Source organism: Argiope bruennichi, chromosome 6 (assembly GCF_947563725.1).
Source record: "Argiope bruennichi chromosome 6, qqArgBrue1.1, whole genome shotgun sequence".
Classification (NCBI taxonomy): Eukaryota; Metazoa; Arthropoda; class Arachnida; order Araneae; family Araneidae; genus Argiope; species Argiope bruennichi.
In genome coordinates, this window is record NC_079156.1 from 11,975,696 (window position 1) to 11,991,031 (window position 15,336).

At 32.9% G+C, this 15,336-nt stretch overlaps 1 protein-coding gene across 5 annotated transcripts in view; it reads right to left on the minus strand.

Annotated features, from left to right (window-relative positions):
- Positions 1–15,336, minus strand: part of LOC129972515 (protein unc-13 homolog B-like) — a 496,213-nt gene that overhangs the window by 174,794 nt on the left and 306,083 nt on the right. For 3 of the 5 annotated variants that reach the window (XM_056086674.1, XM_056086673.1, XM_056086672.1), the window contains exon 1: positions 7,268–11,194. The exons of the other annotated variants lie outside the window; for them this stretch is intronic. In XM_056086674.1, the coding sequence (XP_055942649.1) occupies positions 7,268–11,179 (3,912 nt within the window). In that variant the 5' untranslated portion in view covers positions 11,180–11,194. Of the gene's footprint in view, positions 1–7,267; positions 11,195–15,336 lie in introns of those variants that run through there. 5 annotated transcript variants of the gene reach the window in all.

Here is a 15,336-nt window from a genome sequence, read left to right on the forward strand (position 1 = left end):
ACAAATAACGAACTAAGTTCAAAAACAAAGTATCTTCGGTCCTTGTAAATATATGTATATAAAAGAAAGGGCAAATATAAAAATAAATATAGCAAAAAAAAAAGTGTTTTAAAAATAAATTTAATTGTTCATGTAATAAACATCTATGTATTATTAATAATAAAAAAATTCTCTATTGATGAAAATATGAAAGGTGAATCAATAAATTGAGAATTAATATTTTAAACGCCTTATAGAAAACATTAAAAAATCAATGCTTATAAATTATCAACAATCCTTTCAAGCTAAGCAGAAAGTGAATAATTTGCTAATGGGAGTTCAGATTGATTGATGGTAAATGCACTTTCTGCGTGTTTTAGATTTAATATAGAGCACTTGGAAAAATCAACATAATAATGAAAAATTTCTAATAGGATTACAGATTAATGGCGAAAAAATATTTTGAACCTAAAATCAATTTAAAAAAATAAATCTGTTCATCTTTATTTTTATCAAAACAAAAGAAAACGGAATTTATATAAAAAGAACCGTTATGTTGATATAATATTTTTTTTCACTATCTTAAACAGTTTTTAATGATTGCAAGAATAACTCATGAATGCAATCAAAAAGATTTTGCTGTTTTTTTAGTTCAATTTTATATTCCTTTTATTCTCAGAAGAAATTCTCTCCTTCTTAGTGTCACAAACAGTTAATGCGATGCGTAAAATTTCGCTTAAATGTAATGTCTCCTTTTAGATGATGAATGAAACGAAAGGATTCGAATCCATCCCCGTTTTTTCAAATGCGCGCAGAAGTTTCTGTCTCTTCCGGCACTTCAATGATTTGATAAGAGAAAAGAAAGAAATTTTTGTTTCCTGAATGACAGAATAATGATGATGATGATGATGATAAAATCATGCATTCGCGAAACTTTGAGGATCGATTTTTCTATATAACACTACGCAATGATTAAAAATTTTGTTTATATACTTTCTGTAAATGAACTTATTTCATGATAGCAACGATGAAATTTTGAAATCGATTTTATTTTCAATTTCCGACAAACTTTTGGAATTTTGTATGCTTGCGATGGTAATTTATTGTTTTGATATTTTTTTTTACATCAATCAATCGATTCATTCCATTAAATTTAATTCCGTATCTATGGTGCCATCTGGTGAGGAATTTGAGAAAAAGTGATTTCAAAATTCCATAATATTTATAACAATGAAATAACCCATATTTTTTTGAATATTTTAATTAATTAATAAAACTATAAAGTTGATATTATTTGAATTGCTCATTTTGGAAAGGGGCCCTGTCCAAATCATTCATAGTTTCACTTTTTCGTGGTTTCGCAGTCCTTTGGCTCATGTAATCTGTATAAAAATGAGAGGCATTTCATGAATTAAAGTCTTTTTGGATTATTCTAGTCAAGAGATCATTTTGAAAACAAATCACTTCCTAAAGCGCGGTTCTTATTTCCACTGCTATATATGCGCTAAATGCCTAAAAATTGACTACTTAAATTTGATAGAATTCTTTAATAATACAAACGTATTCAAAGCCAGAATTTTACAAAATAAAATGTTGTTGATTTTAAAATTTGGTCAGCTTTCTTTAAAATGAAAGTTTTCGCCATTTCAAACTACGGAAGAGATTGTTTTTCAAGATCCAAAATATTATTTAGCGAACGACTGTTATAAATTTTTTTTTATCAATGAAGAACCAGGATTTGTCACTGACAAGCGCTACGTCACTATTTTTTAGAAGAATGATTAGGTATACTGAAAAAAAAAAAAAACACTTTTGAAAAAGCTACAAAAAAATCTCTTTTAACATAAACCATATCTGAGGTATCCCTGACTTGTCAAAGAATTTTGTGTAGTTGACCGGTCGCCGCCTCAACAACAGGAAACGGGAAGAAATGATCCCCTCTCGTAGGAAATATGTCCCGTCAGTGGAGTGAAAGTCAATTTCACAACATCATTATGCCCATCAAAGAAGTGAAATGAGTGGGTCACAATTACAACGGTCAACTACTCTTTCTCTCTCTCTTATCTTGCCCATAGTATGGAAATCCATTGAGGTTTTGTAGTGTATTTGCTTTTATGTAATATAAATTTTATAAAAATACATGCAATAGCTTTGATGTTTTATCACTCCACATAAAAATGATCGAACAATTTTACCAAAATTAAATTTCTAAATTCCTTAACTGGAGGTTTTTTTAAAAAATTTTTAAATTTATTTTTTTACAAAAGTCACATAAAATAGCAAGGTAGGAAAAAAAAAGTTATTGAAAGCTATAATTTTCAGCTTACATTTTAATTAAAAGCTCTTTTTCCAGAATCCAAAAATGTAGCAAGCCGATAGTTTTATTAATCATTTATTAATTATTGAAATTTAAGGTGTACGTACACACTTGAAGATTTTTTTTATAATTTTAATTTTAAAAATCCAGTTTTTTCACAGTAGGTTAGTAATATATGTTTAAACTCATTTCAGTGAGAAAAAACCATATTACACTAATTATTAATTAAATAATATTTAATGAGCTAATTAGCCTATTTTTTGAAACATGATATCTTAAATTCTAATTTGTACAGACACACAATTCTAGTTGGAATTGATGACTAATATTAGTCTTCATGTTGTCTGCCTCAAACAAGTTATAAAAATGTATAGTTTTTTTTAAACAATTTTTTCATCAACAATGAATAGAAAAAGCGAGATTTTTTCTGTCATTTTAACTTTTAAATAGCTATTAAAAATTTATATCTATAAATATAACTTTGATTGAGGCACAAAACATCCGCTATTTCATACAGATTATTTTGATATATAAATAACTGTATTTGGTTCATTTCTTGTTGAGTTATGATTGTTTGAATGAAGCAACATAGTGGGAAAATATCAATCTTCATAAAATGAGTTTTAAAAACACCGTGACTAGAGTTTTTAATGAAAGCACCTCAAGAAGAATAATTATAACTTGAGAAATATTTCAAATATTGACAACATCTTGGTATCGTTTGAAAGCTAAAGGATCAGAGAACATTATTAAGCAATAAAAGAAATATTCGATATTTTGAACGATTTTCGAAGTTTCAAGTGTGTACATACACCTTAATTTAATAAAATATCGATGCAACTGTACAATTTTAGATTAAAGACGGATAAGAATAAAATAAGCCGCCTTATCTTCACAAAAAGCAAACCTTTGAAATAACTGATGTCTTTCCCAAACATATAAGCTGAAACACCAAGTTTTGTGTATTCCCTAATTGCAAAAAAAAAAAAAAAAAAAAAAAAAAAACACTTCTCCCTCTTCCCCCCCTTAAGATTATTCAACACTCGGGAGTTTGCCCTCTTTCTTTTTTTGGAAACAAGCTGATTACTTACAGAGAGATTCAAAATGCGCACAGGACACTAAAAAAAATAATAATGATAATAAAATAAAATAACTACAAAAGCAAACTATAGTTTGAAAACAGTTTGGAATTGTGGACAGCGTGACGTGTAGTGGGGATTGAATAGATTAGGAAAACTCAGAAGCCATGCGTTCGTTGCCTGGACAACTAAATGTTTGATGACCTAATGCCCAGCAGCAACAGTACTAACCCGTTTCTACATTTCATAAGCCAATAATAATTTGTTAGTAGTCGGTTTTCTCTTCTAGTCATTTTTCTTGATTCTGTCGCATTTATCGCAAATATTTTAACAAGATTTTTTTGTTGCCAGGATGGTGAAAGAGCATTCAGTTAGGTAATTTATTTTAATTTTATAGATAAAAAAAAGCACTCTAACAGTTAAATAAGAAAATAAATCAAAACATATAGGGCAAAAATATCGAAAAACATTTCATCCCCTCATTTAAAACTATTTTCATAAATTTTCTAAAGTTACAAAGAACATGAGCTGAAAGCAACAACAAGTTAATATTTATTAATTTGTTACTTTCAATCAAATTACTATGCTTTCATTCTTTTACTTTCTTCCAGACGAAGCATATTAAAACAGAATACTATAATAGCCAAAAATTTTGACCTCTAGAGGATGAAGCACCACGTTTACAGATTCCTCATTGCTTTTTTCCAGGATCCATGTCTTAAGATTATATTTCGCAATGATTTTGGTTTTATTTCCATCAATAATTGAAAGAAAAAAAAGTATTAATTGAGATGCCTGAAATAGGGTATGCCATATTTACATCACAATTGAAGATTTTTTTAAAACAAAACTCATTTTTAGGAAAGACGTTTGTCTTGTTTAGGGTCTAATTTAAGCTAAATCAATGCGATTTTCATAACTTTAATTATATTGATATTTATTAATTATATAGATAATATAATTAAATTTAATTATATTATCAAGAATTATATTTATTTATTTAAAGTTAGGATTTCCTTTTTTTTTTATACACTTTCATTTCAACATGTTTTCAAAAGTAACAGGCAAAGTGGAAGACACGCAAAATGTGCATTCATTTATACATTGAATTTGTCTTTGTTTTGATGTATTTACAAAAAAAAAAAAAAATGCGTAGCTCGCCATTGGGGAGCACTTAACGCGTAAGGAAAATATGCAGCTAAACAAGGAAAATATGTATTCAGATTGTATGCGAAAAAGTAAAAATATGCTAAGAAAACTTTTATCTACTGTTCATTATGGCAGAAAAAAACTGGGACAAAATCTATACATGAGTTTTTACCATCAATTTATCACAAAAATATATATTTTTTATACTGATTATATTAATTATTTTTACTTATTCGAATATGGTATTTTATTATCGCACTCATTTCATCAGTCATTTATACACAGTTAAGCTTAATTTATTTAGCTTTGTTTTTTCGAACAAACAAATCAAAAATGAATCAATAAATGAATAACCTATACATACACCCTAATTCAACAATTTTTGGACTAAAAACATATTCAAAGGAGATTTTAGTAATTAAATTCCATCGAAGAACGCAGCAAAAATAGGAATATAAAGTTGTCGTTGTTTGGACATTTATAGAAAATTAAAACAACAGTTTTCGATCTGTGGCATCAAGATGGTAAAATGACAAGCTGTGGAGTCAAGTATTGTACTGTGATAGCTCTTTGACAATTTTGTAAACTTAGAGGTATAAATCAGTTTCAAAATAAAATGAATGACATTTACCATCTTTTCTCTTACAAAATCGGCATTACAAAAGATTACAAAAAAAAAAAAAAAAAAAATTAACTCGATAATACGATAACATTGAAAATAAATACATTTTTATTCCTTAAAACGTGAGCTTTACTTTCTCGTTATGTAATATGTTTAATAAGAAATTACAGAGTATTTGAACTACTCACCCCACAAAAAGATTATATTCATCGCTAACAAATAAGTTGTTATTGATTATGTGGTGTGAAGGACATATACAAAATAAAAAATATGTTTGATTTTGACATTTGTCAAAGTGCACGCAAATTCGCATTTTTAAAAAATTATTTAATTTTAGTTGTTATTGAATCAATATTTTTATGTAAAATTTTACAAGAATTCTAATGAGAATTAAAACGAGAATATCAAATGAATTTTTAAAAAAAGATGAAAACTCATTTTCTTCCTATTAACCACTTTTTTAAATGTTACAAAATTCAACTATAGACCGCCATTTACATCTCCGAAACTAATTAATAAATAGGTTTATGATATCAATAAAATTTTCACTTAATAGCGTTTGTAACGTTAAAATAATATTTTTCTCCTGAATGAAAATATAATTTTAAATTAAAAAAAAATGAAATCATTGAATGTGGCTAAATTTTTTATTTTCATACTATGAGTTCACTAAATCATGACATCGCTAAAAAATTTCTTATGCTTCATACTATAGTTTAGTTTTGTTTCATACTATAGGTTTTTTTTATTTGTAAATTTTATTTACATAGAATATAAACGGGTGAAAATCTGCAAAATATTGTCAGTTTTAACAATTTTTTTTTATATAATTTCAAAATGAAGAAAAGCTTGATTATTTCTTGCTGGAGATGGGTATACAAGATGTTGTGTCATCGAAAAGAATTCCAAATTGAAAATATTAGATCCATAAAAAATATTCATCAAATGATAAATTCGACGTGGTATCAGTGAAAAAAAAATAATTCATTGAAATAAGGAATTAGGTGTGGCACATGCCTATACTTTCAAAATGCTAATTAAATTACATTATATATTATTCTCTTTGGTTATCGGTCGCGATTCCACAGTATAAGTTCAAAATTTTGTTTAGATGAAAATTTTGACTTAGTAGAAAAATAAGAGATAAATTCAGCCGTATTTTCTCTTCTTTATTTGCATACATATATCTCTTTATTTTGCAGATAAAATATCTTTTTAAAGTCCTTCCTCTTTTTTGTATGTTGATTCGGATACATTAAATATCATTTACAATGATAATAGCTGCTACTTAATTATAAGCCCAATAGTCTGCAAATCCCGTTGGTTTTGAAGCGACAGCTGGCTCACAACATTCACGCTCAGTAAGTAACTCTTAAATTGTGTAATTCTGTGACTTAAAAAAATCGATTCCGCTAGCAAAAATATATCCCATGTGAATTAAACAAAATGATATTCAAACGAAAAGAGGAACGCTCAAGTGCACTGAAATAGAATTTGGAAAATCTTTCATAAAATTTTTGCACCTGTAATCAAAACTTTTTCTTTCTTTCTAAAAGCGTTAAATGTTTCAAGTGAACACTAAATGCAAAATAAAGAGTACTTTTAGCTGTAATAACCATGAGAGAAGAATTGGATTTAACATAGCATATAATGAATTTGGTTTTTCAAGTTTCAAATTCCTGCTCTAGTCTAGTTACATATTGGATAGAAGAAAAATCAAATACGTGTGTGCGCGTGCGGTTTTAACTTATTAAAGAGATCAAGGAATTTAATTTCATATGATGTTATGATGATGATTTAATGTTATGCGTATAGTAATGGCAAATGAAAACGCATCATTTAACTTTTTTTATGGATATAACAATATAAATTTAAATCGAGCGAATAAGATCGATAAGAAGATACTTTTTATGTATTTGCTATGTAAACGCAAGAATGCATCATAAGGTTTTTTTTTTTTTTTTCATTTTTTGTACCATCTTCATGTATATGACAAAAATTAGAGAGAAGCTTTTCATTGGCCATTATTGTAAACGAAAACAATCTCAAAAGGAACCAGAAGAATTTGATAAGATATCAGGTTTTAAAAACATTTGATTAAAAGAAAGTAAAAATACGAACCGCTAATTTCATCCACTTGCTCTTGGTGCTGCCGATAGCTTTTTTCGACTTATCCTCGTCTATGGCGTCGTCTCCGGCGCCTTCCTCCTCTCCGCCTGAAGGGCTTCGACTTTCAAATTGAACTTTCTTGCCCTTCTTTGCGGTACCCTCTCCCTCCTCCACAGGCTCTTCCTTCACCTGCTGCTGTACCTCTTCACTTCCGTCTTGTAGACCCCGATCGCCGTACGATTCCAGGGATCCACCGTCTTGTTTGGCACCCTCTCGATCATTGGGCACGACAGACTCCATGGAACCCAGACTCCCGTACTCGGACTGGGCGATGGAGCTCTGCCGGCTGTCACTGACACAGGAGAAAAAAGCGGACTCGTTGGACACGCTGGCCGTTAGAACACCGGACTCGGTCGAGTCCTCAGGCTGCCTCGGCGGGTTCCTGACTTTGGAAACAGTCTGGAACAGGGAGGCAAATTCTTCGGCCGCGATGCTCTTCTTCCGCTTTTGCTCTTCCGCTTTAGATTCTTCAGCAAAGGTCACTGTCCTCTCAGAGGAAGGAAATTCTTCCTCCTCCTCTGGAAGCTCCTGTGTCTCATAGTAGTCGTCAGGATACTCGGTGGTATCCTGGTAATTCTCCTCCTGGTAATCGTTCTCCTTCTGATCCTGATATTCAGATTCCAGAATATCCGGTTGTGTTGCATAAGGGTCTTCTTGGGCATCTTCAGTTCCGTAAAAGACATCGTGATCTTCCTCAACGCTGGGTTGTTGTGCTGAATAGGTGTCCCTTACAGGCGGTGGTGGTGCCTGAGGTTCTTCTTGTGGATAAGAAGTTGTTATATCAGCTTGAGGCTCCTCGTAAACGGATAGCTCGCTTTCGCTCTTGACGCTATCCGATCGAGATTTGGACCTGGATCCCAGCTTGAAGCTGTCCAAAGTCGACCCTATATTGAAAAGGCTGGTCATGCTTCCGCTTTTAGACCCACCCGTAGTGGATGGTGCGGAAGTGGGTATCACATTATCCTTTTTAGTTAGAACTGGCATGCTCATCATTTTGTAGCCCTTAGAGACTTTACTGGATAGAACACTAAGAATCCCTCCACCTCCAGCAGTAGAAGTGTCCTCCGCCACACTTGTAGCAGAACTAGACAGTTCTTTTGTAGATTGAGTGATAGTTCCTGAAGAAGTCACTTGCGTTTGACTGAGAATGGTATTTGAAAGAGTAACTGGATCAGAATACTGTCTTTGGCGGCGACGTTTGCTACTTCTTTGAGGGGAATATCCTTTATGCAGAGTAGATGATGTGAATCTCTCATTTTTTGCCACTCTTTCATGTTCTCGTAAAGGTTTTTCTGGAGGAATCATAGACTGATCTACTTGCTGTTCGCCCATGTCTTCAGGATACATCACGTCTTCATTCCCAAAGTAATTTGCAGTTGACTGTTCTCCTAGTGATTGATTGCCTTCATAACCGGTGTAATCTTCTTGTTGAACTTCGGACGAATATCCATAGTTATCTTGATGACTTTCAGTGGCATAGTTATAACCGGCTTGTTGATAATCTGTCTCGTTCGAATATTCTGGTTGGCTGCTGTAATCTCCGTAAGGATGTTCTTGATAGGCACCAGCGTATTGTGGTTCACTATATACCTGAGAATTTTCTCCATATGCATCTGATCCATATTCATCATGTTGAGGCTGTAAATATTCCTGTTGTTGAGATGGGGCTACATTCATTTCATTATCATAGCGATATTCAGAGCTCGTTTGCTGTGAATCATCCCAGTTTTGTTCCGACTGAGAATTCCAGTCATAACTCATTTCTACACTTTCTCCAGGTTGGTCAACATAAGATGAGTTTTGATAATCCACATTATGTTCGATATAAGTCTCGGCAACATAAGGCGAATTATCGGTATCTTGATAGTAATTAGAAGAATATTGCTTATCATTTGGCTCAGGTGGAAGCTCTTGATATGTTTGGTCATCAGTTGCGTCTTGTACATAATAAGGCTCATTTTGAACTTTGTCATAATTGCAAGTTTGTTGGTTTTCTGTTGAATATTTAGCACTGTCATTTTGCTCAGGAGAGAGCTCTGTTACATCAACATTTTCGTATTGAGGAGAATCTGCTTTATGAGGCTGGACTAAAATTTTCTGAGATGTTTGGCTTGAATCGTATTGAATCGGTACACTTTGAAGATCGCCTACTTGCAAGGGAAGTGACTCAAACTGCTTCTGCTGTAGCAAAGTCTGAGTATCAGGTATAGATGTAGCAGGTTTCACACCTTGAGACCTATCATAAGTTATCTTACCTGACTTATCAATATATGGTTGAGGAAGTTTCCGTCGACCCGGTGCAGGGGACGAACTCTTAGTTTGCTTTTGGTTCCTCGGAGGAGGAAACGTGTTAGTACTTCCTTTCTGGTAAATTGGTTCAGTTCTAGTTAAAAGTTCGGACTTTTTTAGCCTACATGGTTGATACGGTATTTGGGGTAATTCTTTACCACGTCGATGCTTATTCTTTTGAACACTATTCGTTGCAGTGGTATGAAATTGAGACTGTTCCTGTTTAGAAGTTTTCGGAAGGCTTTCTGAAAAAGGGCTATCATCCGAAATTCTGCTTTTATCGGTTAAATGAACTTCTGCTTTTACTGTTTTCGTAGGATCTCCGGGACTCATAGGAGATGTTGTTACATCCGAAACAACATCTAATTTTTGCAGAGACTCAGGGCTCCGCGATTCACCATTCCCAGCTGTATCGGACGTTGCATACTCAGGACTTATTTCTGTCACAGGAGTGAGGGCATGACCCTTCTGTCTTTCCTCTACAGTGTGTCCTAAATAATTAACATCAGTGTAATTGGAGGCCTCACTGACGCTTCGATCTGGTGGGGTAGGAGCTACTACTATAGGGGGTTGAGAGTAATATCCCATTCCTAAGCTCCTTTTGGGACTGGCAGAAGACTCGGACCAAGACTCAATGTTGCCGTAACTATCTCTGATATCATTGCTACCTTTGGCACTTGTTACCAAGTCTGATGTGAACCTCAGGCTATCAGTATTGTCTAAATTATGGACATCGGTGATGAGAGCAGACGCTTTAGCGAAATCGTCGTAAGCTGACAATTTGTATTGGGAAACATTATCTGGATCGAAACTGCTGGCGGGATCATCGCCAAGTACACCATGGTCCCGCTTACGCAAAGGACTGTTACGGATATTACTTAATGTCCTATACACTTCTCTAGCTGTAGTACTGGTAGTCGAGGTGGAGGCCTTATGCAAATTTGCTGAAAGGCGGTCTAATTCCTCTAGGTCTCTTTCACTAATACATGGAGAGGCACCCCTGTACCTTTTGTAGTCCGATGCCGTAAATATTTCTCGACGGGGATATTGCAAAAGATCTGGATGAAAATATCCAGGACTACCTTGGCTAGTTCCTTCCCATTCTGACGTCTCGGATGCAGTCGAAGGATCCATGTATTTAGAAGCGTATTGGTATCCCGGGTATTTGGAATCCTCAGATGTCCCAAAAGCACCCAAAATATCACTATCGGATAATTCGCTTGAAGCTCCATGCTTTAAGAGAAGCCTCTCCTTCAGAATAGGATCACTTACCGAGCTTAAATACTCCTCTGGATCTTCCCCGCTGTTTTTAATGACAGCCATAAGTTGAGTGATGACATTCTGCTGCTCGTAGAGCAATATTTCCAGCCTCTCCAGCTTCTCCCACATTTTGACGTATTCCTGGGACAGAAGATCAACTGCCCTCCAAGCGTATCGGAGCTCAACCTCCAATTCACCGAGTCGACCTCCCAATCGATCCATGAAGGCATCGACAGCTTGCTCCACACGACTGCCATATACATTGCAGTATTCGGACGGCGAAACACTTTTGCTATTGTTTCGGACTATGTCCATGGTGCGTGAGCCCCCGCTGAGTCTTTTAGAAACAACGGTGGTGGCACATGACGCCTTCCCTAGAAGCCATTACCAGACTGAAGTGTAAACTCGAAAATGAAGATTGGAATTGCAGACTCCATTATTCGAGGTATAAATAATAAAGGTAAAGATCTACTTAGATGTATCTCACCTCACAGTAGTTTAAAAAATGTCTCTGGTCTATCACAAACAAAGCAATAGTTCTTTTGCCATCTAGGGATCAGAGCACAAGGACTATCGAGTTCATAGATATTGATAATAAACGTTGTAGAGTTTTTAATTGCCAAACATGCGTTTGAGAAATTTTCTAAATTCCGTTTCATTTAAATACGGAGAAATAATTTAGTAGACGATAGACAACATAGAGATGAATGGAATCACAATGTATCATTTAACAGTACTTAGACAATGCAAATAACGTAAATTTGCCTTATTCAGTCAGAGCTCTAAAGTACTTTGAAGTTATTTGTTAAACACGTAAGAGTAATGTTAAATCTTTCTCCTAGCACTCCAGAATATCTGGATTGTTATTACGGCTCTATCAGTTTTTGATAAATGCACGCATCTCATTCCTTGAAGACAGAAATACATGGAAGAAGCAAACTGCGGATACTAATTGACAGACTATCAGAAATAACAGACGTGCCCTAAGAAAAAAATGAGATCTAACTACGAATAGCTCAATGTTTTAAATATCACTGCATCTTTAATTGTATAAAGGATTTTGTGGAAAAACATTTAGATATATTCTTGTGAAGCGATATGCTAAGAGATTATAAATGTACCAATACATTCAGATAGTAAAAAATATTCAAGGTAATACTTCTCAGATTAAAATATTTTGTTTGAGTAAGATTGTAACACTTATATGGTCAAGTAATATTTAAGATACTTTAAATATAACATGAATGAAAAGAGAAGTTTTTCAATCAAGAGTGTCTAGGCTGCAGTAAACGCGATAAAAATGCGCGCACTTTGAAATGCAATGACTCAAGATATTTTTTCATGCAACATCTCCATTAAAGTGGAATTAACTTTCTAAAAGTTCAGTCATGCACAAGGAAAGAATTTTCCAATTAGATCGAAAATATGTCAGTTCCAAAAAAGACAGATCAACACTCAGCAGACGAAAGTAACAAGTGATCTTCAAGTCCATGGTGGGACAAAGTAACATTTCTGGTAAACGAATTAAAAATGGCATCAAATGCATATATCAATCCACATTCAACTTTTTGAGAAATTAACTTTTCTAAAAGTTTAATAGCAAACATAGATTAAAAATTATTTTTTATATAAATAATTAATTATAAAATGACAGAAAATATTTGTTTTGCAATGCTATTTAAGAATACCATACACTTAAAAAAATAGACTTCCTAAAATAGGAATAAATAAAAAGTTAATTCCTTAAAATATTATATGCACATATTAATATTCTAACAGAATAATAAAAATCAAAAAGCATTGAAACTTTTATAATAAAATAAACTCTAAATCCTTTTATCCTAGAAAAATTATTTAATGAATGAATGTAAAATAAAAAAAAAAGATTTCGAAACTTTTCACCATAGAACTGTTGCGCACACCACCGTATACCTTGACAAACCAACCAGGAATTGTTAATTTTTCCCGCCACAGTCTTAAGATCACAAACGACTCGCAATCAAATCAACTTCGATACCACACCACCACAATTCACACGGCTCTCGGCGATTCTGTAGGAAGATGCGTATATCACACCAAAATCACTCGGTATTATTTCACACAAATGCAATATAGCTTGGGGCTATGTATATCCACCACCGATTTGTTTCACCAGAAGCAGTGTAATCCAAAAACTGAGAAGGTGGTTAATCCGTGAGGTAATCCAGTCGGTAGAGGCGAGGGTCTGAGAGAGGGTAAGGCATTCTTCGGGCAGGAGGTTGCGCCTGGGGGTGTACCGAGGATCAAGACCGTTTGGCGCATCCTGGTGTATCCAGCGGAGACAAACTCCCGAGGAACACTCTCCGGTTGCGCCCCAGAAAGAGCTTTCGCGAATCGACTTGTAGCAGTGGCGCCCCCCTTGCAAGGAAGGTGGGAAGGGCGGATTCATTGTCGACGGAGGGGTGGGTGGATTTGTGCAGCGGCGGTTATCGATTGGAAGGGTCGTAGGTACCGCCCCACTGACGTAGGTTCCAGAGTGACGTAGTGTCCCGGCCGTACGCTCTGTGACTGGCCAGTGAAAAAAAAAAGGATGCTCAAATACGGGCTATTTAATAATGAGGCGTCGAGCTCGCGCTGCTGACCTGTAATTTCGGCAGGACAAATATTGGGGGTGTTGTGTACTGTCGAAGTTTTTTAAAGAAATGCTCCGATGCATACTTTTTTTAGGAAATTGTAATTTCGACCTATTTTTAAAATAGAGCCCGGACAGACAAATTTGTAGTGAATTTAAGGATATTTTTTTATTACTAAAAAAATAAAGTGATGTAAAATGACCATTGATGTTTGCCAGATGTTAAACATTTATGCAGACTTATGAAAATAAGATTAATAGATTATGAGATGAATTAAGGAATAGAAAAGAGGAAGAACTTTATCCCAAACTCCTCTTCGCCAGAAAGCAAAGAAGAGCACAAGTTTTAATAGTTATACAAAAGCATTTATACAGTATACATTTTGTTGGAATTTTTAAAAACTGAAAAAGAACTTTGATTATTAATACAATATCAGAAACCCATTAAATTTAGCTTGGACAATCTTTAGTCTAAATATATTTAGACTAAAGATTATCCATGCTAAATTTAATGGTTTTCTAATATTGTATTAATAATCAAAGTTCTTTTTCAAATTTATAATATTTTATTAATTATTATTACCTAATATTAATAAAAAAATGAAACTATTTTACGAATAACATTAATAGTAAAAGACAGTAGTGTGAGGCCAAGATGAATTCGTAAAATAAGTATTCTGTTTCGGTGCTTCTGAAGTGATGTAATAACCAAAATAAAAAACAAAGTCCTTTGAATATAGAAAGAATATCCTGTTGTAATCTTAAGCAAATATCTTATTTTTCTCATATTTATTAACACGTGGCAATAAATATATTTTTGCGGTATGTATAATTTTTTTTAGATTTAGAATATAAATACTAGATTTTGAAGGCTCAAACGCTTTAGATTTCATTGAGAGGAAATTTTAAAATAACTCCAGTTTGAATAGCAGATCATGTTTCATATTAATAAAACACACCAATTAATAAAATACACCAATAATAAATGGATTAGAAATAAAAGAAATATTATTGAGATTAATCAGAAAAAATATGTCTAATTTTCCAGAATAAATGGCTGAGACTCGACGGAAAAAGGCTCCTTCTCCACGAAAAGATATTGTTTTGGCATTCACAGGTTCAGTTTGAAAGACAAATGAAATTTCTGTCCTTCTTTAATTAAAATTCGGCAATTCAAGTTATTAAGAATGCAAATTCATTCCGCAATTCAAGTTATTAAGAATGCAAATTCATTCGGCAATTCAAGTTATTAAGAATACAAATTCATTCCGCAATTCAAGTTATTAAGAATACAAAAATAATTTTCTCAAAATTTTTTAATTTCTATTTTTGTCACAGATTTTAGTCAAATGTTTTTATTTCCAAACATTTTTGCTTTTGGGAAAAACTGTTAAAACAAGCTTATGCAATTCATTTGAATGTGCATTTTGTTTCTGAATAGGTACGGAAATCTGAGATATTTTTTTACTTGCATTACCAGAGATCCATGCTAAAAAAACATATTTAATTTTTCAAATAAAGCGTCTAAGAACAAGTTGTCTTATTTTCTTTATAAAATGTTCATAGCAAGTATTTTATTCTTTTGTGGATTAGGACATTGCATTGATTTTTGTTGTTGCCCTTCGTGCCTTAAAAATTCTGATAGCATATAAGAAAATAGACTTTTTATTGTTATATTATCTATCTAAATATTAGTTTAAATCTTAAAGAGTTTCTCTTTTTTATTGAGAAATCTATTCCTTACATTGAAGGATATAAATTTTTAAAAAATTTAAACTCAATTTTTTTCTATTTAAATTAGTTTTCCATATGCTTTTTTATTTTAAAATTTATGATAAAATTTTTGTTAGGTTTTAAAATT